This window comes from Anopheles moucheti, chromosome 2 (assembly GCF_943734755.1).
Source record: "Anopheles moucheti chromosome 2, idAnoMoucSN_F20_07, whole genome shotgun sequence".
In the NCBI taxonomy this organism is placed as follows: Eukaryota; Metazoa; Arthropoda; class Insecta; order Diptera; family Culicidae; genus Anopheles; species Anopheles moucheti.
In genome coordinates this window covers 24571396-24598818 of record NC_069140.1, presented here as the reverse complement: position 1 = coordinate 24598818, position 27423 = coordinate 24571396, and the positions used below count along the sequence as shown (strand labels likewise).

At 45.3% G+C, this 27423-nt stretch overlaps 1 protein-coding gene across 2 annotated transcripts in view; it reads right to left on the bottom strand.

Annotated features, from left to right (window-relative positions):
* Nucleotides 1-22378, bottom strand: part of LOC128298009 (headcase protein) — a 97573-nt gene extending 75195 nt beyond the window's left edge. Inside the window, exons 1-3 of one of the 2 annotated variants that reach the window (XM_053033738.1) lie at nucleotides 21819-22105; nucleotides 21664-21692; nucleotides 21081-21300 (exon numbers count right to left, since the gene is read on the bottom strand). In XM_053033738.1, coding sequence (XP_052889698.1) covers nucleotides 21081-21300; nucleotides 21664-21692; nucleotides 21819-22105 — 536 coding nt within the window. Of the gene's footprint in view, nucleotides 1-21080 lie in introns of both variants that reach the window. The other variant, XM_053033737.1, reaches the window with a different exon arrangement.
* Nucleotides 22379-27423: the final 5045 nt, after the last annotated feature.

Here is a 27423-nt window from a genome sequence, read left to right as displayed (position 1 = left end):
AGAAAAACGAGTGAAAAAATGGATCTTTAAATCCGGAAGAATGTATAAGTTTACCAATTTCTTTTCAATGCAACAAAATTTTAACATTTTTATTTTTTTATTCATTTATTTATTTAATTACTTGTTTATTTATATTGCCATTATAACGGTTTTCGCCGTATTATAACAAACAAAATTTAAACATTTAATATTATTCTAAGACCTATCTGACATAAAGGTACCTATTCATACGGGCGGTCCGGTGGCATGATGGTAGCGGCGCCGGTCTTCACTCGACAGGACCGATCCAATATCCCATCCGGACCTATCCCAAGTAGCAAGAACTGAGTGTCCAGCTTCGTGGTAAAATAAGTCTAGTAAGTAAGTCTAGCAATATTGCATAAGAAGGGTAACACCTGCGCAAGATGTGCAATTTGAAAACTTTCGAATGATTCATCGCCAAGTGCCAATTGTTGAAAGACCCCCGGGCAGGATTTGGCAAACCCATTAGAGTGGACATGCGAGAACAGCACGAAACCCTTACAACAGCAAGACGAAGGGTGCATGGTGGTTTTGTTTACCCTCGAATATTGGTAAAACTATCAAGTTCTCAGTGCGAATAAACAACAAAAAACTGTACCAGTAGCGCATTGTTTTGCTTTGTTGGCGATTGAGTGGAGGATGAGGTGCAGTGGATCGAAGAGAAGATGAAACCAGGAAGCGAGAAATTGGAAACCACTATTTAACTAGCCGCTTCGACTGCGTGTTCAAGGTTAACTATTCGCGCAAAGCAGAGCGAGAAACGTATGGGGCAAACCAACTAAGCAACGCCAGAGAACACTCCAAGTTCGAAGACGACGCAGCAAACACGCGCACCCATCGATTTATCACACCGGCAACAAAGCACACATCCACATACAGGTGTGTGAGCCACTCTAACGTATCACCTTTTAAAGGTTGCACCTAGATTTTATAACGACTTGAGCTGTTTTTTTTTTTTGAGGGGATAGCAACCGAGGAGGGCTCTAGTCCAGACCACAACAGCAAACACACAAAGTGGTCGAAATATTTTGCTCAATCAAGACACTGCTCACCTCTGTCACTTCTTCACCTGCGGGACACACATATACCGCCGCGTGCTGATGTGATGGCCCCGGGGCAATCTGTCTTTCCGCTCGGACAACCAGCAGCCCGAGTGTTTACAAGTGCAGAAACGTGCTGGCACCTTGCACCACAACCGCAGGGTAGAAGCCATGGGTAAAAACCTGGAACAAATCGTGATTTCCTCTTTCTTAATATTCGGCGTGCCCGGCATCATTTACCAACCGATGCCCCGTTTCGCTACGTGACGCGAATTCATTTGCGGGGTGCTGCTAGTGTGCTTCAAGATTGTTCTTCCGCGCGGGCTATGTAAGAAGGGGCATACATTCTGTAATAATTTAACTTCGAAAATCTCCCAACACACAACAAAAACACAACCTCCGTAAACAGTGAAAGCAAGAGTTTCGGTAACATAATTCAAAGGAATTCAAGAACTCCGGAGATTTCGAATACACAACCGACCGCGTAAAGGATTAAGGTCGCTTTGGAAGGTGTGTGCATAGAGAGGAAGAATGCGAGCACGCGGCACACAAATCGCGGATATTATCTAATATGTTTTCTCCCAAGCTTGCGCTGCTTGTGGCCGTTTCTGCGCCGTGGATCTTTATGCAAGATCCATCAAACCATAGGAGGCGGGCGAAAGGAAACACCAAAACAAAGCAGAAATGTGTAAAGAAAAAAAAAATATTTACACCTCTATGCGCCCACACGCACACCAAGCTACCCCCCCTTCATGGATGGACACACGGCAAAAAAGATTAGCAAAGTAATGGAATGTAAAAATGTGCCTCAGCCAGCAAAACAACAAAACTCGTAGTGCATCCCTAAAACCAGTCGCCCAAGGAGGCGAAAGGGTGGTACAGAGAAAGGGGAGGAAGGGGGTGGGGGGGGTGCTGATTTTACGTTTGCTTTTGACGCTACTATCTCGTCGAAAATCCACACTCACACACACACACACAAACAATGTACGCATAATACAGTGGGGGAGGTGGGGAGGCTCAAACCATTCTGATCCGCGAGCAAACTGAAACGAAAACCAAAGATCAAGCGAAGATACGCGAAGAAGTTAACTGGCCCACCACACAACCACGAACACCAAGCGAAACCAAGAACTCGCGGAACTCGCGGACACCACCATCAAGAGCGCACGGTGGCCAAAACATGGAAGCAGGGTGGGGGGGGGAGAGGGGAAGAGCATCTCAGAAGAAAACGAAACGCCACCGGAACGAATTGCGAATGGTGGCGAACAAACATGCACACACAACAGCGAGACAGACCCTGGACAAGCAAAAGCAAAAGCACCAACAGACCACGCACGCACACACACGCAAACTGGCTCAGCACTTTTTAACCTTGACATTGAGTCGAACCGCGAACCACGCAGAAGAAACGGCCAAATGAGGGGTGCGACGGACGGTGTGTATTGCGAGAGTTTGTGTGTGTGTGTTGGAACTTTGTTTCTCCTCTATTCGCGCTTCTTGCCCGTTTATACACTCGTTGGGTGTTTGATTCCAAAATAAACGAACCCTTACCTCCCCCCAACCCCCCTCCCAAAACCACACGTCACGAACATCGCGGCACGTCACCACCAACACCTTCGCGCAAATGTTGGCATACATTTTTACGTCGAATCGTATATTTCGACCAATTTCCACTTCCTCCAATGAAAAACTTCCTAATGCAAAATTTTGGAGATTAGCAGGCGAAACAATAACCAAAACTTCTATAGGATGGTTGGAAGCTAGCAAACAGGAATTAATTTAAAACACTTCTTTTGAAACAAGTGCTCAACATTCTTGGCTGATTACTCAATCGTTTGCTCAGAATTCTTCAAACTTGCGAAGTAAACCTCTAACTAGCAGCAGTAAGTAATGCCTCACTCACACACACCGAATGAATCAGATGCACGCGAACGGCATAATACCCACCAGCGCGGCAATAACTGAAGGGATCGAAAAAATTCTTCCCCTCGGGCAACAATCATCGCCACACACAACTGAAACGAATCAGATTTTAAGCTCACCACAACTCTGAGATCAGCGTGACATTTCGAGTTCTGGTAAGCCGGTTTCAATGACACACAAGCGATTTAATCGCTCCAACTGCTCACTGGGAACCGACCCCGTGTGCGTAAGAATTCTTCATGGGAAACACATATTACTCCCAACGATAGGGCATTTTCCATTGGATATCGAGCTCGCGGCTATCGATTCACAACACTCAACCATACTCAATCTCCAAGCAGAAAGCCACACCAGACACCATCCAAAAGCCAACACAGCGCAACGAAGACGTTTCCGCCAGCTGTGACCTTGGAAATAATCACCACCGGACCCCGGGGATAATTTGACGATATAAATCATAGGCGTAAAAGGCAGCCCCGTAGACCAGCGGCGGCGTTCATCACCAAACATCGTCCCGCAGGGAACGATCAAGATCGTACACAGACGGGGTGGGGGGGGAAATTCGGTCCAAAGAAGGTTCTCTTCAGCACCAGAGATTCTTCACCACAAGCACACATTCCGCGGGTCCACAGTCTCTCCAGCAATAATATGTGGGACAGCTCTCACGAGACGCAATGGAAACACACACGTTTGGTACTGGCTATGGATCGGACGGCGGCGGTGGCGTCAGGGGCCCGGGGCTCCTTCATGCATTTGCGGAATCCAATATAAAAATAGACACCCATATAGAAGACGCACACCGAAAAGAAACCTTTTCCTTCCACACACGGCGCAACGCTAATTATATATCGTTTAACCGGAGTGGTCCGGTGGGTTATGTCCGGAGACTGGGGGGGAGGGAGAGTTCACACACGCGGCTGAACGCAATTTTATTGCATTATCGATTGCGTCCGTTGCATGTGCCCTACCATGTGTGTGTGAGTGTGCGGTTTTTGCAGACAGTGACTGACCGAAACGCGAAAAGGTAATTAATCATTTGCCACAGCATCATGTCGGGGGGCTGTGTTTGGAAAAAAGCACATCGACACCGACAGAATGTGGTTTGTTCTTCTGGTACCACACCACCGAAGACGCGCACCAAGGGAAGAGCTCTGAATATGATCGAGCTTTTGCCAATCATTGTCTTCGCAATATACCGGGCGGGCGAAAACACCCACCGGCGCACCAAAAACGACCTCCACAACAAAGTGAATAGCGCGCGGTGCTGCCGCCTGGCAGGGAGGCCATTTTCCGTATCGATTGCTACCGGGAGGAAACACCAGCAATGACTGTCTGGCAGCATGTCTGGGTCGTGGTTAGATAATCAATCATCGGATACACAATGTTGCATTCAACTGGATGGAGAGTTCTTTGGTGAAGAATCTTACCCCCACAGTTCCAAACGAGGTTAGAGACACCTTCCTAAACCTACGGCTCCCCCTAAACTGGTGCTTCGCTTTCCTGTGCAGAGGACGACCAAGAATGGCGGTGACACAATAGAAGGCAAACCAAACTATCATCAGCTCACCATATTTGTAGAGCCTGTCACAATGCCGATCGTGAATTACTGTTTGCACCGGAGGAGAGTTTGCATACGCAAGAAGTGATGTGATGTGTGTGGCTTCTCGTTCTGCTTCTCGTTGTGCGTGAGTAGGAACGCCAATGACGCCCTTCAGAGGAAGTACACTCTCGCAATGACAGGAAGGCGCACACAGCACTATAAAACAGTGCCTCATGGTGCGGAATTCGCAAAAGTGTTGTGTCCTGGGGCTAATTGCGATGGCGGAGGAACAAACAGCAACCATGTGTCGTGTGAGAGGTTGTCTGGCCACCTCCGCAAACCCCTTCCGAAGGTGTGCGCCGCAGGAAATGAACGATTTTATGTGTTACTATCGCATAACTAGGACAGCACGTACACAACACAGATGTTACGTCACCACTGTTGTGTCTTCGATATGGCAAAGCAAGCGTCTCAAGCGTCCGGTTTTTGTTTTTTGCTCTAGAGCGCCTAGAACGGATTACTGAGCACGCGCGCGTAGGCGAAATCTTGAGAGTAACCCCGAGAGCTGCTAGAACTCGTTTGAGATGGTCGAAAATGAAGGGTCAATTTTATGAGCGTTGCAATTTAATTGTCCAATGTTGTCTCATACTCAAAGGAACCGCACGAAGGATCTTGGGTTTTATTGGCCCAAGTTGCTCTCCCCGTTAATGAATTATTTTTCTCGGACTTCAACTTCTTAAAACCAATCTCTCAAGGCTTAAGTCACACAAAGTTCCCAGGATAGTAAACCGAATGAACTCCTTCTCCCCCAGTCTACCAACCACTCCGCGAGTCCGTCCATTCAAGGCTAAGAAGTTGCTTCTCCGAGGCACCCGTCCATAAGCTGCGCGTTCGCGAATAAACACATGTGATGTCCAACGGCAAACCAACAGCCCCCGTGTGATACCTGAGGGGCACAAGCAGCACTACGCTTTTGGGTCTATGATTTCGGCGGGAAAAAGAAACCGCTCCAAATGAAAATTAACCCAAATCACCATTAATGTGTGCCCCTTTTAGAAGCGCGACGATCCGTAGTGCCGACTAGCCATGAGCGGTGGCGGCGCCCGCAGTTGAAACCTCACAAAACAACGACAAAAAAACGATCCTTTTTCCTATAACCTCTAGAGTCGTTTTTAGACAAAACCCCAAAAAAAACACACACTCATCCACATTTCGGGTCTCGGTTTATGCGATTCGGATAGCCATCAGCTCTACAAACATATTTATTGCCACCAGTAGGGGCAGTTGGGACCCCCATGGCAAACGCGTTCCGAAGCGGTAAATGACGCACGAGCTTATTATGCATGTGGGAAACACACACATCACCGGACTCCTCTCTCGGCGATATGTAGCGTCTTGCTGGAAGTTTAGAGGTCTTGGAACACCTCTGGCAACATGGAACGATCAAAATGTTGTGCAACTGCGTGTGTCGAACTAATATCTCATAGGCGCGAAGGTTCATACGAACGAGACGACGCTCCTCAACATAGAATCCTTTGCTAATGTGCATATTAGTGAGGTTATACTTCAGTGACATCCTATTCGAACGAAGTTTAATGAAAAGATCCACGTTTTCTTCTACATCAAACAGTGCTCTCTTCTACGATTTATTAGCCTCCGCAAAGATTTCTAACTTTCTGTGCGAAGATGTTACGTAAAACTAAATCCTACAACGCACAACACAAATAATCACACAATGATCGCATTTAACGATTCGAATTTCGATCCTCGGGTCCTATTCCAACCTCTCGACTACCTGAAAGGGAGGGGTGGAGAACCAACTGCTATAGGATCTCCGGTTGATCCGCAAGACAGTTTCGGTGCAAAGAGATTTATGATCGCGAACCCAATCGCAATAAAATCCACACAAGTTTTCGGTCCCAGCGTTTGCGGAAGTCGACACAGAGTTCGATCCCACAACTTGGTGGAGAGGACCCCGGGGAGGTTCGATAAAACCGCTCATTTCGTTAAGCTTTATCTCGACCAGCTGTACGATCTGCCGTTTTGGCTGCGGTCTTCTGGCCACAGTTGTTGTGTCCCTGAACCTCCATCAATAGTTTCGCTTCCTTCTCAGAACGATAATTGAACGAATTCAACGCAACCCAACAACACAGCCGCCTGCTATATTAAAAACTGTCCATATGAGACTATGAAAGCGGTCGTGGCACTTATGATGCGCGTATGGTTTTTTTTCCTCCCTCTCTATGCTGGGAACAAGGAAACGAAACAACTTAATTATTATGCGTAACATATGGAACGACAAGAAACCACACAGTCAACAGCAAACTTCTCCAAAAAGGGTGATGAGCTCCCCATATTAAATCACGCATTGGGCAAAAGTGTGGGGCACGTTTTGAAAAAAAAAAATCCCAATATAAATGACGGTGTTATTGAAACATTCGAAGCGCGCACGGAAGCATAAAACAATTGAAACAAACCAGCGGATCGTCTTCCCTTATAGCGATGATAGTGAAACAATTGCATACCACCCCCCGGAAAGTGGAGACATCGATCGAAATGGAGACTGACCCCCGGTGGGTGGCTTTCTCCACACGATGTCCCCCGATCTGGAACACGAATTGGTCACAAGCAACGGTTTCAAGATCACGATATTACCAACCGACTTACATGAGACGTTTTAGTCTACGTTTCTTTTTTAAACTTAGCCGTTCCTCTTCAATTTCTACAAAAGCACGGCGGTGAAACGAAGAACAATCAACAGAAATGTCACCATACTGTGTGTTGTCCAAAAACGGTCGACGTGCAACGTTGATCATGTGGCGCCATCAGTGCCGAAACGGTGCGTAGTTTACCTTCGGACGTGCGGGCCCGTCGTCTCACAAACTGTTTCTGTCACAATTCTCTTGAATAAAATGTATTTCTTTTTTTCAACAAACGCGGCCCACACATCGCACAACAAAACCAAACAAAACACGCACACACACACACCGATCGCGACGCCGGACATATCGGGTGGTCGTCATCATCAGCGGTCATTGTAAAAAGGGCCCAGGAAGAGAACGTGTCACATTTTTGCTGATCAATATTTAACCAAAACTGCCAACATGCGGGGTGCAATCGAAACATGTCCGTGGAATTAACCATACACACCTCGATGGAGCCAAGAAAAGGGTTTTAGTGATAAGATCACCGCTGCAAGACACGTGACGACGACCGATCGGGTGGGGTTACACAATGGGTTGCATTCAGCGAATCCTCCCTTTCTCGTGCGCTGATCAATCAAGCCAAGATTGTTTACCAGTGCAGCTGCACACACAAAAATTCGTGTTTCTGGTATTATTGTTGATGAAAACCAACTCCCTCCCCCCATACAGAGAGAAATTTTAAAGGGCACTCGAAAGGTCCACCACCCTAATATCACATTCCGTCACAACTAGGAGCGCGACGATTCGATTTTAATTCAACCACAATCAGCACATTTCCAACCCGGGGTTTGTTTATTTACATTTCCAAGCAGTGAGTATCACTTTCCTTCCCAAATAGCTGGCGTAGAGTGGACATACCAACCAACCGTGTAAAACGTTCGGCGCAGATGCGATAAAGCGGAGGAAGAAAAAACTCTAAACACTGCACACCCTTGCAACAAATGATAACAAAACGGAGTTGCTCCAATGAAGAACTTCTTTCCCGTGCAGTGCCCACCATTCAAGAGCTAAAAAGTGATGATGCAAAGTAAATGCATATGCAGCTCCTTCAATGATCTGTGAAGCTGCTGCACAGCTACGTGTTTAGTACTAAAACAACGTGACTAATGCACCTCTAGGCTGATGTTTACGGAAACGATAGTATAGATTTGAATCTTCTGTGTGCTCCGTAAAACTCCATATAGAAATTTGTAGATAGCACACAGAGACTTAAGAACGGAACGTGCTAAAGGACCGGGGGCTTATTATCGTCACGCAAATGAAATCGACGAATGGTGCGAGAATCTAGTGAACTTTCAGTACCGGTTAAACTAACCCACAGAAGAAAGATTTTAAAACACAGTGGTTTGTCAAAATCCCTTGACATTTTAAATAAAAAATCCCAGAGTTCTATTTGCGCGTCCTGTTACGTCCTCGTATTGTAGCCTAAAATCCAACTTCGAATCTGATTGTGTTCCGAGGTCACGCATGCATGTTCTTCCCGGAAGTTGTAGAATGGTACAAAAAAAATTGCGTTCTGCCACACGCTGTTTTCGTCCGTATGCCCATACCTTATCTGATTAAAATGTTTGCACTATTTCCATTTCAAATTTGAATAAAACTCACTTTTAAAAGCCAGTGTATGTTGAGTGTTTCGTCAAGGTGCATAACCATAACCCCCACCAGGAGATTCGAACCCTTGATTAGATAAGGTTGTCTAAATTTATAACACAAATCCATTACCAATTCACACTATCGCGCGATGCCAAACAATAAAAGAATGCAACATACTTTGCAACCGTGACAAAACAACAGCGTAACGTTGCCCTGGCTAGATTGAAGACCCAGTGCCCCGGGTTGCGTCAACTTTCTTCGGGGCATTTCCGGGGCCTTTCACACCGGAAGACGGAGACGTGGACCGGGGGAGCGAGTGCGCCACCCAAGCTGAACACCGGAAGGCGTTCATAAATCCATCCGATCCTCGCACGATCGCACGCAACAGGCCCCCGAATTGTAACCGATGATGGAGCAAAACCACCATTCTCTTCTACTCCTTTGCAAGACACGCACGACGACTTTGGGGTGGTGGTTTTTGTGTGTAAAACCGGGTGGTGTCGCCGCCGTCGCCGTGTTTTTGTTTGTTAGCAATTGAGAGGAGGTAACAGAGGCGACGCGAAAGTAATTGGGTGTTATATTTAATTTAAATTGGATCAACGATGGAGTGCGAGACAAGTGCGATAAAAACAGGACCGTGTACCACCCAACTGGCCGCTCACACACACACACACACTGAGGATACGCGCGAACCGGACATTAACGGCCGGAGCAAATATATGTGTGTGTGTGTTCTCGCTTTCCAATGCGACGCCGGTTGTAAGAGAGCCGACCGAAAAGGCAAACGCGATCGTAAATTATGCAAATTGTATTTTTTGGCCATTTGTTTATACGCAGGCCCACAAAAAGCAAACGGGAGTCGGGGGGAATGGGTTTTCGGTCATTTTTACGGTTGCAATTTTTATTGCACTGTCCACCATTGTGCAAGGGAGAACACAGCAGACGCGCGTTACACACCTTTGCACGATCAGGAGCTACAATTGAACCAAACAAAAGAAACAACGTTCCATTTCCGTTAGCGTTGGCAGAGTGAAATGCATTCTGGCCCCTAACGGATAGACGGCGGGGAATGGGGGTGAAATTCCATTCCAAAGCAGAGACCCCGTTAACAAAGGACGCGCGCAACATTGGACTTACGTTGGACTGGGGGAGTTTATCATGCTCTAATTAACAATTCCCATCCTTTTGCGGCAGGAGAGTGTAATATAACTGCTTGTTCGTGCGTCTTACAGCCATCACAAAACGAAAAGGCCACCGAACTCGACGACGGGAGGACACCCCAAAAAGCAAGGGTTGATATAAAGTATGATCGAGTAAAAAGCACCTTTTTAAATGCCAACGAGTAGTGTGTTGTGACTGATCAATACGCACTGTGTCCTTCGCTAAAAAAAAGACCCACGTGTAGCAAAAAAACAAGGTGAAATACGAATCAAGATAGCGTGGATTATGGTTCAAAAATTGGGTCATTATCTGGACACAAGTATAAAACTGGACCTCGTGGCATTTCAGGTGGACGGGAAACAGGTTGTAAATATGAAGGGGGCTTTCCCTCTCATAGTCGCAGTTTGGTGATTAAACAGTCAACTACTCTAGTGTACATGATTCATCGTTTACCAGGGATACAGGGTTTTCGCAAAGCAATTTGTAACGTTGGAGCCATTTCTGGCTTCTTTTCAAAATGATCTTGGATTTGTTGAGCATCAGATATGCGTATCTGCTTAACGTCTCTACAAACTAAGTTACAACAAAATGGTGAAGAAGATTTGGAATTTTCCTTATTTTTTGTCTTCCTCAAAGTGATAAGAAAGGGAAAGCCTTAGCACACAATCGGCTCCATCATATAACAGCTCAAGAAAGGTGGAAAGATACTAGATCTCACTCTACATTTTCAACTTCCAATTGAAAACAAATCCAAAATTTGCTTCCATTCATCCCCAACTTCAACTCCAAACGAGTGCATCTTCCATGCTTTTTATCGACCTTGGCTTGTAAATGCCAATCACCTGGTTTGCCAACCTCGACAGAACATGTCACTGCTCCAACCATGATTCAACTTCAACTTTTACTAACCCACCAACAACATAATCAAGGAAACAAACCAAGCGAGCCAACTATCACGAAGAACAACTAACCTTTTACACCGTTACAATTAAAGAACTGGTTTCAGAAGGATGCTAACGTTCGGACCCGGACGACGCATCGAGAAGTGAGTATGACGCATTTTTTCAAAGTAGATTCTACCTCATTCGATCCCGGTATTAAAGTCTGACAACATGTTATTCGACATAGAAAACGGGATTATGGAATCATCAGCTATAAAGAAAAGTTTCTGCAGTATAGTGCCATTCTAACATTCCATATGGTTCCATACATAAAATGCACCCATACACACACACACTGCTGGCTACTGCTAACTGATTACGATAGTTTGCTCTCGTTAAGTTTTCCCCACAGTACGTCCCCAAAACATCTTTGCTGATTACAATGGCTCTAACATTCATGAGCGGATGGACGGAGAAAAACTTTTTTCCAACAGAGCTCTCTGGCGTGTTATAAAAGTTGGCAAAGTTCACCCAATATTGTGCACAGGAACGACGATGACACATTTGCATACGCATTTCAAACAATCAACCCGGCGGTGATGCTTGCAGCAAAAGAAAAGAGATCGAGGAGTGCGAAAAGTTGCATCCGAAGCAGAATTTCTTCGCGGGTTCTTTCTAGCCATTTCTTCAAGAACTGAGCGTGGGTTTGGACTAGAAGAAGAGAAAAAATATCTCAAACTGTTGTTGCTGTCAGATCGTAATGCGGAGGAGGGTCATGTTGGGATGGAATTAGTTTGCCATTATGTATTATAGAACGTTCGTAATGCCACCTGCTTGCCTAGAGAACGATAGTTTTAATATTCTTCATTGATTTACATGAGCAATAAACAGTGCTACACATGGTTTGAATAAAAATTGTTAAATAATGTGTCCAAAACGGATAGATATAGAAAATGTTAAATGCTTTTTTTAATAAATAAATAAAAACCAGTTAAACAATTAGACTCGGTACATAACGCTGGTGTAATAGAATCAACAGGACAACGCATCACCCAACCCACCATGCCGAATTTGAATTACCTTGTTTGAGGGGACATAGGAACAAATTTTCCGTGAAATCTACTATCGATACGGTGGTGGTAAATACGACCTGCCGAAGCTTTAACACTGCTGAGAAAACGCGGTCCACCGAAACGAATTCAATCAATATGCAAATGAGATTAATTTTTCCCGGCAGGAGATAAAATGGTCCACACGCTGCACCAAGGGACGGTGATGGGTAGCAATGGTGAAAAACAAAAAAACAGGGACAAGCAAACCTAAAACAAAATTATAATATCCACGCAACTGTCCCATCTGCGACCCAGTCCAACCACCCACCACCACGGGAAGGTAATAGGAAGCCCAGGAAAAAATAGCTAAATTCAATTGTCAACCCAATTGGACTACCCACCACCACCCCAGCACATGCTGGGATGATGGTGTGCTACTGTGTGGTGTTACCAGCCTTTTTTTGCATAAATCATCATTTACCGTGCGCTCGCTCATCATCATTATGCAATCGTTGAGAAGTAGGTGGCAAAGGAAATGGAATGAAAAGCACAACGGAAAAGAGAATTACACCATTCGATCGGTGTAACATAAAAGGATAATTTTTATCATACAGCCACAACAGGCCTCAATAAAAAAAATAACAAAAACAGGAAGAAGGAAAAACAGAGACAGGAAAATGGAATAATCGGAACAAGAAATGGAAAGAACACACAAGCAAGACATAAAAAATGGAAGCAGTCAAAGAAATAAATAATTAAAACTAAATAAGTGAACGAGAGCGATGAAGCACGAATTAAATGTCCATCTCTCTGGCTTCGAAGGGTGCGGAATAGTGCGTAAATGTTAAGAAAGAAATGAAATAAAGACGTTTTTTTTACCAAAATTTTCTTGTTCAATTCTATGCGAACAGCCATCATACACGGTTGAGCGGAATTGAAACGTAAACAAGAACCGTAGGGAAGATTACCCATCCACATAATGCCTAAGAGAATGGGACCCTTCAAAAGCCGACCGGAATATATGCTCTCATAAACCTTCGGAACAGTGTTCACAACAACCGTTCAATGATTTATTAGTATCGCGAACACAATTCATACCTTTTTTTTTAAACGATGCCCCCCCTTTGCTTTGTTCTGCTTTTGCTATCCCAGTGAGCAAATGGACTCCGCCTACCTTTTTTTTATTCGGATCTCTCGTTCCGGCCTACATGCGACGCGAGATAAAAAATCGAACACACACGTGATACACACGCAAAATCACGGTACGCGATCCACGCCCTCCATCGCGCGTATACGGATATCGCAACGCACCAACACATTCAAAGCAACCGACCGACAACGCGTGTGTCGACAGGTACCTGTGTACTGTGCTCGCGTCTGCCGACTTAGAGTAAAATTTTGTCCTTGCAGCTTACGCGCCTATGTACGCATAGGCGAACACATTCAAAGCGACAGACCGATAACGCGTGTGTCGACAGGTACCTGTGTACTGTGCTCGCGTCTGCCGACCTAGAGTAAAATTTTGTCCTTGCAACTTACGCGCCTATGTACGCACAGGCGAACACATTCAAAGCGACAGACCGATAACGCGTGTGTCGACAGGTACCTGTGTACTGTGCTCGCGTCTGCCGACCTAGAGTTAAATTTTGTCCATGCAGCTTACGCGCCTTGCAGCTCAGCATATGCGGCTCGAAGCCCACATATTCAACCTCTCATTTAAAGCGTCCAACTGACTGGCGTGTGTGGATTTCTGCATTTAATCGTACTTAAATTATTATTTATTTCTAAACCATCGGTTGTAAAGTATTGGCAACACTTTAACTAAACAATTGGAACACTTTTTCCTAGGATATTTGAAGGACAAGCGCACAAATTCAATGATCAAAACTAGGTATAATTTGATACATTCGAAGACATTGCTTTGTGGCGATCGGTAACACACGGGAGTATTTAACAATAGCAGGAAAAGTTTAAGTGTTAGATACATACATTGTTCTACAAAGTGATTAAGAATAAGAAATGTAGTTTTTCTATACATATTAGTGGTGATTTTTCCATAATTTTTACATATTTTTAAGAATAACTAGAAAAGTAGCAGAGATAGATAAAAATGATGTTCTACAAAAATGTAAAGAATAAAATAATACATCTTTCTATGGTGTTTGAAAAGTTCTAAAACTTATAACAAAAATTTTTTTTCATTATTTTTCAATGCAAAAATTATTTCAAAATGCCTTAAATTTTATGTTTTATTTAAAAACAGCCAATCGCCAAGCCATTTGAATGTTTTTCAAAATTTTCAATGACAAAAATCCTTCCCGTTAGGCTTTGTTTATAAACCGTTAGCAACGCACGTGAGCCAAGCTACTCGCGCGACCCTGAAGGATGTACCTATTGCTGCTGCTCGACCGACTTAATCCAATATTCTCTTTCATTACAGCACTATCGCCACGCAAATATATGGGGAAAAAGAGTATCATTCTCTGATAACGGCTCTCACGAGAGAGCCAGAGAGTGGTGCTAGTTCCCCCACCCCCCTTTTTTTGCATAGAATCATATTTTTACTACGATCCGGCGTAGGTCCACACGCTGCAAAAGCCGCCGGGCGACTGAAGCGGGCGTGGTTACGCGCCGCTTTATATACCATGCGGTGAGAGTGTGTGCGTGAAGGTTGAAGTTCGTCTTCCTGTCGGTTGTTTACTCGAAAGAAACTCGACTCAAAATTTGACTATGAGAACAAAAGAAACTCGACCAAGAGACTCCGCCTTTGTATGACTGGGATCTATACCTTAAGATCATACGAAAAGGAAGCTTCAATATCCTTATCGTTAGGTTACACGGTTCTTCTTTCCGCCTGTTTAAATCCTATCCCTGGCGAAGTCTTGCAACAGGAGCTCGAAAAAAAGTGCAATACCTGACACGGCACAACGACCTCTCTCTTCTCACGCAGCCAGATCAAATACAATCCTTCGGAAGAATACTTTCAGAGGCGATGAACCGACCGAAAAACGGATAGCCACCCGCGGAGCGATGAACGATTTTTTGCTTTTAAATAAATCCCACGTTGCATGCATCCCCCTTCGTACGGATGTCCTCTTTCTGTACGGTTTGTGCGTATGAATGGAAGAAAACGAGGTCAACCGGGTGTTCAAGATATTCAAGCAAAAAAAATCTAAAAGAGATCTTCTGCTCCATATCAAACTACTCACAGATCACAGGACACAAAATCAAAACAAAAGAAAAATAGAATTTCTTGACAAAGATGCAAAAATGCTTTAATACACACACACACAAAAGTAGACGAAAACAAAAAGAAAACCTAATAGAATTTCCCAAAGTACCTTCCTCTAGAGAGCCCTCATCTACCGGTGCTCAATTGGCAACCCACACCTCAATAGACAGACAATTAAATACAATAATAAAATTATAAATTTTCACGTCTTAATTAGGCAACTTTTCCAAATTTCCTACCTTTGGGAGATCCGGAGCGCACCCATCCAAGTGAATCATTTGAAGGCGAAACTATAACCCCATACATACGGGTGGTGTGTGTGTGTTATGCGTGATAAAACATGAGGGTCACCCACCAAAAAGCACACACATGAGGGGGGGTTCACAAGTATCTCATTGGTACCGGACTTTTTTTTTACTAATTAACCCTCGAAACGTGGGGGATGGATGAACACACAGTTACGTAAGTCACTCTTCTTCCCACCCTTGTGTTTCTTCGTACTTCCTTGACAGGTGATAAATTGCATTACTTAAGATATGCCTTTAAAAACCTTTCCTTGCGTTACAGTGTGAGTCACACACTTTGGTCGATTTGCGCCGTTTTCTATTGCCGTTAGCGAAGGATTTTCTACCTTTCTCACAAATGATGGACCGGTGCGGAGGTCAACCCGCTTGACGAAACCTCAAGACCTCAAAGACCAGGCGCGGGCGATCAAGTTTAAGGAAGACGATACAAAAACCATCGCCATGAACACCCGGGCGGCGGCGCCAAGTTCCAAACAAAGCTCAAGCGCAACAGCGGCTTTCCGAGCTTACCGCGCTTAACCGATGCGTTAAATGCGCAAAACGATGAAGTTTCAAATTCGCGCGGTGGTGGTGGTGGTGGTGGTGCTACCAAATTTCAATTTGATGATTAAAATGTTTGGTTGCATGCAAAATAGAACTCAGTTTCGAGGTCAGTAGGTATGGTAAATATTGGACACCACCTCTCCACGACCTCCATGCCCCTCCTCCTTGGCAGGCTCGTCGCGGTTCTGTGAAGAATAGAAACAAAAGCTTCTTCTGCTTCGCACCGGTTTAATGCAAACGTCTCTGCTTTGTCCTTGTGCGGACTTAAAATCATTTTGAATATGCAATTTTGGGGCTCATTATTTTAATTTATGAGCAAACAAAACCGTTGTCGTATGCAAACGCGATACATTTGTTTATAGACACTTGTTGTCAAATAAATAGCAACGGAAACAAAACTATTTCGAGATACTAGCGAAACAAAAATGTTTCACATACTATTTATAACAACAAATCACCTTTGTGCACCATTCTAAAGCACATTAGTCAACAGCAAAGTCACAGCCGAACAAAACGACGATCAGCAGCAGTTGGCCACAGTGTGTTCCTCCCCACCCTGTGCGTGTGTCTTGCGGAAACACTGCTCCAAATCTTCAAGGTTATCAAAACGGCCAAAAACCCCACCACCCTTCCAAAATTGGTGCAGAAACAGGCGGAACTCTATCGTGGAGTCACCCCTCCCCAGTGTGTTCTTAATGCATTTGTCGCATTTTTCCCACACCGAAACGGTCACACACAGGTGATTATACACATTTTCAAACCAAACCGCGACACCGCGCACCAACACGCTCATTAGCATATCTATATACCCGCGTTTAGGTTTTGCCATACTTTTTTGGTCAAACCGAGCCCACCCCCTCCGCCAAAAAGCTTACCAACCCCCAAAAAAAAAGGTTGATGAGAGGGGATCACTACTCACGCATCTCTTACGCTTCAAGTGAGCCACAACCAATATTGCACGCACATTCGCATTTTTTCACTATGAAGGCTTTTTCACAACAAAAAGCCAAAAAAACACCCAACGTAAAGGCATCACCCCTCTCACAGCGCGTAGTGCTGGCGTGACATATTGTTTTAATATAGCGACCTAACGACCTAATCGAATGAGCAGAGAAAGAAAGGGAGAGAAAGAGAGAAAGAAAGAGAAAAAAACACACCCATATACCCGCCGTCACAACAGCTCAAACGATTCTTTTGACAAACTTAAAATTCAAGGTTAACACACATCATACGGTTGAAGGTTGGCAGCAACTTGGCCGCGACGCAACAAGCAAGCAAAAAAAAACACAAAAATAAATGTAAAAATAACGTGTAACACTGTAACGCTTCGATCAAACACACACACCCTCTCTCTCTCTTTTTATCGGTCTCTCTCTCTCTCTCTCTCTTTCGTCAGATAAAATAGTGAATGCGTTAATAATTGCATGTTAAACTGTGCTTCCGTCTACAAACAAACAACCCACAGAAGAAAAAAAAACACAAAACATGGCCCACCTAAAGGGGGGGGCATTTGGGTGTTGAGCCCATTTAACAATCATGAAAACCGTTTTAAAAAACACGCACGCGAGAAATATTCGACACCGAAAATTTACAACGAACAAAACACGGACGGACACAAAAGGCGGATAGGAATTAAAATTAAACTACCCCACCAGCCACACAAATGTAAAACTGGCCACCAAAAAAGAGAAAAGACAGCTGCAAAACTGCCAAATTCATCAACATTTTGCAATGCACCTGACCTGTGTTGTGTGCACACAGCAAAGTCAACAGTGGTGGCGCACGCCTGCAATTAAGTAAGGTGAAGAGGGGGTAAACGAGGATTCGCGTGATGATTGGGCGCGAATTTGTTTTAATCGACACAACATCCATCTGCTGTACATCCGAGAGAAAGAGAGAGAATGAGAACCAAAAGACCGGTGCAACATACCTTTCTGCAAAAATGCAACCATGCATCGGTTTTAATGCTTCTTCCGTTACTTGGGGCTGCAAGTAACAGTTAATGAGATTCCAATATTGGTATAAAAAATTCAAACCAACAATTGCCATTGGCAAGTTGTAATTGTAACAAATGGCCAACACATCCTTCTGTCCATCGCGGAAATGATAGGAGGGGAAGGACGAGGAGGGATCCTAAACGCAGCTGATATCTCGCTCCTCGTTTAGTTACAACGAAGGTGTGTGCACTGATGTTCAAAGGTTGCTGCTGGCCCGCTGCCGTTGCCGCGCCGTACGGTTTCCTCGGTATGAAAACCGGTTTATAATTTCTAGGTCATTACCATAACAGCCGAAAACTCGTCATCTGCTCTTCCCGTGATAGATGATGATTTGTTGGAGAGGAAGAGAGTGTAATCATCGGTAACAAATCCAGCAGCAACCACCCCGGACGCACACACCCCCAGGAGACTTGGGGGTGGGTGGTGTTAGAAGTAAACAAAAAAAACCATTTCCACAACATAAAATTACCGGTTTCGTTTTTTTCTTTTTGTTTTTGTATTTGATCTGCTTTGTGGCACCCACAAACAGTCGTGTGCAGCATAAAATAAAGCCACATTCGCACGTAATTATGCAACGTTGCAACGATAACCAAAACATGCGTTACATGTTTGCGTTACATTTCAGAATTTGTGCGTTGGGACAAGCACTGTTACATCCAAGCTCAAAGGTATATTTTAAGGCCCCTTTGTTTGGCTATTCAATCGGAAAAAGCTAAAACGCACATGAAGGTGACGAGAAATAAATTCCTAAACGGCAAAGGAAAGCTCAAAAAAAGGTTAAATCGGTAAGCAAATAATTGTCTCAAGGTTCTTAAGCCAACCGAAAATAAAATTCGTTTGAAGCATTAAGATAACACAGCAAATGCTAAATTTGGATTGCACAGCGATAGAAAGCATCAAAACCCCCACGCAAAACGTAGAGCCGCGAAAAAGGAAGAAAACAAACTTTTATGCGTTTGTTTTTGTCCACCACCAGCTTTGTCCGCGTCCTCGTCCAATCAATGCATCGACAGACGACACATTTGAACGTTCAGAGAGCAAGGTTTCTGCTCAAAAAATTGTAAAGTTCGGCAGAAATCCTTGAATCTACCGGTCTTTTTTTTTCCACTCCACCACACGAGAGCTGATCTTGAAATTTATCATACTTTTGTGCGATTTCTTTGCTTTGCTGTTTACGTGTATACATCTTATCACATTAATATGGCTTATTTTGCATGGTTCCAAAAGTCAATATTATGATGAAGGATTTCCTCAAAAGTAGAAAAAAAAAACGCATCAAACAAAACATCATCCCACCGTACAAAATTCGTGCAAAAATATCGATCGACCCCAAAAACATCGAACCCTTATCGTAAAGAAAAACAAACCAACAATGCTCTCTCCCCCCTAAAATTTGTGACCCACACAGAGAACGGAAAACCTGTACATTTGTGTACGGGGAAAAGCGAATTGAATGTCTGTAAATTTTGCGGCCCTTTGTTTCGCCTCATTTTCATTCTCAGAACACCAACAACGAACGGTGGACGATTGGACGAGAGCGATAATAAAATGTTATCTTCTCCAATTTTCCTCCGATCGACAAGTCCCCATCAAAAGGGAGAAAAAAAAACGATTAAAAGTCCACCCAGACTGGCACTCCTGCGGTCTATATCGGTTTGCCGATATTTGTGCAACAGGAAGAGCCTGCAGGGAAAAGTTCCAACACACAGTTAGTGTACCAATTTTGCCACTACTTTCAACAATCATTAGCCTTTTTTGAAGGTGATGAGAAAGCAAAAAAGGGAACAATAAATTTTGGTGGACATAAAAAGATAGGCACAAACGCCGCCCACCCCACGCCAAGGTCAAAACCCACTTGTGGAAAGTCGATTTTCGTGACAACACACAAAGAAAACCCCGAGACTGAGTGAGTTTTCATTCGAAGGAAAAAGGCCTCTATCTGCCATCATCACATATCTCTCCAGCCGTCGGCTTTTCTTCAACGGAAAAGCCCCCCTTGAATCCGGGAGGGATGGCGTTACGGCGCGCCTACGCAAAAAACCTGTTACAGGCGCAATGAAAAACGACACTTTTCTCCTTGACCTGCCTTTTGCTCGCTCACGGGGTTCTAATACAGCTTCCCGTTTTTCCCGTCCTGCTGTCGCAGCTGTGGGAGAGATCGCCACTGTTGGGTTGCTCGCGAGGGAAAAGCTTTCCGCGTCGTGAAGACGCGATTGTGAAAATGTTGAGAGGAGTACCGCAGCCATGAGAGAATGCGATAAGGGGACACAGGCACGAAAGCAAGAGATGTTGATGTAAAAAGGGGAAATTTTTCCACCATCGCATTACACTGGGAATGAACACTGCCGGCGGAGTTCGGGGTGAGTTACTTGCAAACATCGAAACGTACGGCGAGAGAGAGCGAGCGAGCGACATAAAGGAAACATAATCTATCAGCTGTTATCCAAGGTTAGAAAAGTTAGAAAAGACAGGGCTTGACTATACGCAACACAAAACGATTGAAAATATATATAAATTTAACCTCATCACAACATTATAACGAAAAAATAAAATTTTAAACGAATGAAAAAATAGGAATTGACGAATTGATCCGAAAAGACTAATAATTCCATAACTATCTCAATAATAGTATCAAGTCTTCCATCATGGATATACAGGAGATGTTCTTCATGTCATGTCCATAATTTATTGAATATCTCATCTTCCGACGGGAGATCCAATACAGCCATGTTTCAAGAAACCAACACCTCAGATACCTAACATAGCTCACAGGGGGAGTTCCATGATGTCGAGTCTCGATATCCTCTACCTAAAAAATCGAAGATCTTGAATCGAATCTCAATTGAATCGAATCTCAGTAGCAAGGAATTAGAAGTGTTGTGGCATTCCAATCTCCAGAGATCTTAGTAGCCCCTGTCATATATCTTATAACATTTGCTTGACTTCTTGAACCCCATAGCGTGACAGCGGACTTGAATATCCCGCATCCAAAGGTAGAATACCAACTTCAGTACAATCCCCACTACCTTCAAATCTTCCAGGGAAATTAAAGAAGTTTCTTCCATGCAGTAACGTTTGGTCACTTACCGAACACGCTCAGAATGCAGCTCAACTTTCGACTTGGGTGTCAGCGGTAACTTGGCGATGCTTGCCGGGCTCGGTGCTTGGTTGTGTATCGGTGAGATGGACTGTTCCGATCCGCCGATCGATGAAGCGGGCGGTGTGCAGGACCCATTGCTGATCGATGACAGGCTGTTGGCGCGCATACGGGCCGTGGCAGAGGCCGACGTCATACCGATAGCCGCACCGTGATGCAGATGCTGCACCTGCTGCTGTTGCAGTTGCGAATGCATGCCGCCATTGATCACCAGCCCTCCAAAACCGGGTGGTTGATTGGTACCGCGCCGCATTGGAGCGGCAGTAGTATTCGGTGACGAAACGCTTATCTTGCTCAGTATCGACAGCAGCTTCAGTTGATGTTGCTGCTCCGAAGAAGACTGATGCTGCTGCTGCTGTTGCTGTTGCTGCTGCAGCAGATGGTGGTGATGCTGAAGAATCAGATCGGTTTGCTGCTGCCGTAGCTGCTGTTGCTGGCTGTTGGGACTGCTGGTGGCGCTGCTGTTAGCACTGCTGCTAGCACTGGTCGAGATCGCCAATTTCTGATTGTGCCGGTTCTTCTTCTTCTTCTGCTTCTTGGCACTTTCATCTTCGCGGCCGCCGATCGGACCCAGCATGCCACCAACCCCGATGGAATCAACGTCAATGGAACCATCGCCAATGATCACGCCACCACCACCGCCGCTGCCTACGAGAGCGCGACCGAACATCGTGGCCGTGGTTGGAGCATTCCAGTCAAGGTCCTTCTTCAAGTTGCCACGTCCACACTTGCAGGCACACATCTTGTGCACCAGCTCGTAGCCCTTCTTCGTCCAGAGGTACTGCTGCCGTTGCTTATCCGACCAGGACCGTGCACGGGCGGTAGATTTCAGAAATGCCATCACCTCATCCTCCCACCGATCGAAACACTCCCGGTGCATGTACTGGCCGGCGGTGCACGATTCGTTGCTGCACTGGACACGCACGCATTCGCGCAAATCCTCCAGATTGATCATCGCGCCCAGTTCCGAGAATGGGTTGCCACCTTTCGGCTTCATGCACTCACCCATCGGCATGCAGCAGCGTACCATGCCGGCACCTTCCGAACCGGACCCGTCACCCGACTGGGACGATTCGAAGCCATGGTCGGAGTCACCGCTCACGCCCCAGGAGAACGGATCGTACACACCGCCACCGATCGAGGTCGTGATCGTGGGTTGGTTCAGGCAGGAGGGATGCTGGATAAGTCCCTCGCCGACAGCGGCTCGTCCCGCACGTAATGGTGCCATTGCGGCCAGCAACGACCCACCACCACCGAATAGCAAATGGTTATCAATTTTTGAATTCTTCCTCAAAACGCAAGCGAGCGTTTTGCGAAGCAGGGGCTCGGTAGTTCTTTAATGCGTATCTGTGTGTTCTGGTCACAAAACCACTGGTTTACAGGCGATGCTTATTTCAGGCGCACAAACCTTTACATGTCCCTGGCGGAAAGATGCACAGAAAACGCTGATTGTCTCTATAGCCGCACACTGCTTTGATACTCCCGAGAGGCTCGTGTCACCGCACTAGAGGTACATCACACCAAACAAAAGCAGAAGTTACTTCGCTTATTCTTTTGTTCCGGATCTCCGAAAAGCCTGTATAAAGGGCCGTCTGTAAATGCAATTCTACGAATTTCGTCTTTTGCTGTACTCGCTCGCTTTGTGTTCCTCACTTCCCTATTTGGCCTACTTATAGTTTCCTGAATATTCCTATTAACAACCCAGCGGTTGCTATTTTCAACCCCGTAGCGCGACACGTTAGTTCTCGTTTCCGTCTTTCTCCATTCGTTCGCGACTTCCGCACGCACGCTCGCACACACATACGACACCAAACTTCAAACACAACGAGCACGCACACGCACAACTAAACGCACACAAAGGTTAGTCGATGTACTGGGAATATTCTTGGGCACAGTAATTTCGGTGACCGATTTGCAGAACCGACACACTACACACTAAACGCACCTTTTGTTCGTCGGGAGCAATCCCCATCAGCACGTCAAAACCCGTCGTCGCCTACTGTTGCTATGTGCGCGCTTCCTTCCTAAGGACCTTGTGCTGTCCAGTTCGAACCGGCACATACACACCGCACACATACACAGTGGAGAATAGAAAATTTCGCAGAAGAAGGTTTGATGCGTACGCTTTGTTTGGACTTTGCAGTTTTCCTTCAAATTCGCTCCAGTGTGTTCATTTCGTTGCACTGTTGTGGAAAATTCTGTTTCATCGACGTTACTCTCAAACACGCACACACCTTCGCTTCCACATTCGGTGGTAACTCGTGAGCTTGGCCGTATTATCGTGTCACGCACTCTTTTCTCCGGGCTGGATTGGGGTTTTCCGCTCTCGCAAGAGCAAAGGCACCGGCCGCACACTGTGTGTCACACGGACGGGAAGCTGGCACGGGCCCGCTGGAGAATCGCCGGAACGCGGGCGGTACAATGCTGTAACATCGATTTTTGCTTTCACTCACACGTACGCTGACACGGAAAGTTCAATCGCGCGGGAAACAGTGTCGTTGAACGGAGCCGCACTGTAGTAACCGAGTAACACACGGGGCCACGGTTCGGAAAAATCATCCAAGTGGGCGCAGAGCCGTTTTCTGCCGGTGTTGTTCTTCCTTTTCGCCTGCTGAGATGTGTGCGCTCCTTGCTGGTCCTCACAGCTGTGCATGAACCCCCGCGTGTGTGTGTGTTTTTATATTTGTTGTTTTTCTTTTTTTTCGCTAAAAACGAGGTAGATTTTTGGCAAAGGAAAGCGCCCCGTACTACAGAGAGAGAGTAACACGGTTCACGGTGTTGACCGCTGGCAACGACACGGTCGCAACGTCACCGGAGGTTGTTTACCGCTCAGTTTGCTCCGGCTTCCACTGATTGCCTTCGCACACCACGGTTCGGTTTTGAGGCTAACTTCCAGGAAGATGCTCGCAGTCGTCGTCGTCTTCTTGATCGCGACCGGTTGTTTCAACTCCATTAAAAAAGAATTAGCCAAATGCCAAAAAATACGACCTAACCTTTGTCTTCGCCGCAGAACGCGCTTCCTTCAAGGACTTTTCACTTTTCACACAGCATCGGTGACAGCACATACGCACGCACCCGCGCTTGCACTACACACACTCTCTGCCACTGAAACCACACAGCGGAAAAATGTTGACGGAAAAACTAGCCGCGACGAAAGTGAACGCTCGCTCGTTTGATTCGTTCCTCACGCGCTACCTCACACAACTGCTGCTGCTGCTACTGCTACTCGTCGTCGCACTGTGTGTTCTTTACACAAACCGTCTGTCACACTGCTCCGGCGCTTCTTTCTGCCCAACTTGCTCCGATGAAAGCGAAAACGCAACTAACGAAACACCGCCGAACGCACGGCAACCGCGGCCACACGCGCGATCGATGCCGGCCACGGACGGCAAAGTCGACATACGCGCACACACACTACCGCACGCGGGCCGCTCTTTTACTACGCGCGCCGAACGGAGACCGAAGCGAACGGCGTGCGCTGTTGTCTCGCTTGCACGCACGCGTGCCGGTTAGCAGCCGAAGCAGCATGCGGGGCAGAGCGATTTGGTTTGGTTGTGTGGACTTCGTATCCATTTGGAGACGCACACACACTCACCCAACCGCCAAACGGAGTGTGTGAGTATGGGTGAGCATGGGTGAGAGTGTGTGTCACCGCTATTCACCGAACGTTTGGTCGGAAAATGCGGCGATGGAAAATGCGATGAGATTTGCAGCGCGGTTGCATCGATGGCGAGTAATTGTTTGTCAGTATTATTATTGATAATGGTCCTTAAACTTGATAATAAATAAATCGTAGTAGATTTATTATTTAGTTTATATTTATGTTATTTTGATTCAGTTTGTTTTCATTTAACTATTCAAAACAAAAGAGTTTTCTTATTGTTTTTTTCAAATTATCTTCCCTTTGAATGTAGTTGATTAATTTGTTATGAAGCTATTAATTTAAAGGTAATTATCGATTTCTTTTGAAGACAGCACTTGAAGCGAAGACAGCGAAATGAACCAAAATAGTTTAAATATTTTTATTTTTTTTTTTTTGCTGTATAAGAACGAAGCAGTCTACACCTAGAAGCAATAGAGTCGGTTCTATCCACTGAGAGAATATACTTAAACAGAACTCCAGTAACATAATGAAAACATGGCTAAATAAATGTGTATTCATTAATACATTAAGAAATTTGCAATATTTGAAAGAACTATCTTTTATAAATCCACCTATCCGGTATTCCATGCACTCAACACATCCTTGATTGAATGCCGAGATAACGGCTGCCGGCAAAGCTTTTCACCCGCAACGTTAAGCAGCAAGCTTGAAACAATTCAACCACCCAAGGAACCGGTGGGAACTCCGATCCGAATGGGCCATTAAACTGCAATTCAACATTTACGTGTCCTTCGATTGGATGAAAACGAAAGCAACAGCGCGGGATGACACCCCTGCCCCGTTAGCTCCCCGCAACCCGCACCCAAACCGAAAGGACGTGCCCGGTGAGACAGATGTGTCCTTCCCGCTCTAGCGCCCGTTCCGGACCGCACGGACCACAAAAGGCCAAGGAAAATTCTTCCCCGCCCGGGGCCGGCTTTCAAACCGTTTTCGCTTTCACTCGGGCAAGTTTCGCCCACCCGTGGAAGAAAGTGAGACAACAGGTGAACACTTCCCGCACTAACACGAACACGCTGCTGTCCTTGTTGTCTTGCTAGTGGTTGAATTTTCCTCCGAGTGCCGGGTGTGGAAGAAAAGCGAACCTCCTCTCTGCCGGATCCCCTTTGGTCTGTCGGGTTCCCGGTGCGAGGCCTTTCTTTGTGCTCGGGAGTGGAGGGAGCCTTGATGGCGAAAAGTGGGGGTAACGGGTAACGACGGCCGATTCGATGTTTGTGTTGGTAAGGACAATTCCATTGTTGTGCGAAACCTGAAAAAGAAAATCATCCCACGGAATCTGTGCGCCGAACCGCGGGCGTGTGTGTGAGTGTGTGTATATATATAATTTTCCGCGAGGTTCCTTAAATAACAACAAAAAAATACAGTCGGAGGCCAATATTCGGGGCGGTGCTTTACACTGTGAGTCATTTTAAAATTGTTGTTGAAGAAAGAAAATTAAATTTTCATCCCCATACTCCCCATGCGTTCCGCAACCCGGGATCGGGGGTTTTTGCCTGGGCACGGGTAAAACTATAACTAAAACTAACAAACGATTGTGAAATGATGGTACTGTAAAAGTGGGAACTAGCAGCACCCGGTTCGCCGGCTCGTGTTCAGCTCGAACGCTAAACATTATTAGCTCGTAAGGACTTGTGCGCATTTTTCCGATGCGGCCACTATTTTCGTCCGGTTCCATTTTATTTGTTCAAGATTTTGTTTCAAAACTTTTCCCAATTTCCACTTCACTTGACACATAACGGGGGGTGCAAAAAGAAATGGGAGGCAAATAAAAATGGCCGAATGCACATGTCGATTGCTAAATTGGAACCACAGCAGCCACAAACGTTCGGTTTGTCTACCGGGTTTCGGGGGAACCGTAGGCAAGGAAAACCCCGTGGCAAGTTGCATAATGTATTCTGTCAGCACAGCGGTCGAATTTGCATTGCGAGCGGAATTGTTTGGCCACAAACTGAAGGTATGACAGCATGAACGAAGGGATGGGTGTTTTAGTAACACTTCAGTTGAAGTGAGGCCAGTTGACACGACACAACAGACAAAACTAATTAAATTCGAAGAAGCGCATCATACGAACGTACCTACGTGCATATGAGGGCGAGAAAACTCCAAACCCCAACTCTCGTTGGTAATTTAAGTTTTCTGTGAAAGGATGCACTTCGGTTTGATTGCTCTGGAAAGCATAGTTCCTCTTTTCATTGTTCGTGTACGATGCTAAACATTCCAATACTATGCACTTATTGGGGATGTCGAGAACAAGTGGAAAATTCGGAATCGTTTTTAGATTCTTTTCTATTTAATCTAGAATGTGTAGAACGGGAATCCTTTCCATGATCTGGAACTGTTCAACTATAAGACACTTCAATTGAAATACTGAACTAGAAAGAGTACATAAAGCAATACTAATGTATGAATTGAGAATGCTATTAACAGAATCCGTTTTATCCTGCTAATGTTGCAGAAGTGGGAAGAATTCAAGATCTACTAAAGCACATCCCAGTTCAAGTTGAAAAGAATCCACAGACTACTGCTTACTCTGTCACTTTAACGTCAAGCTTTCCTTTTTCAAAGTTTCCAATTTTCCAAACGATAAGTTATTATTTATATTCATACAATTT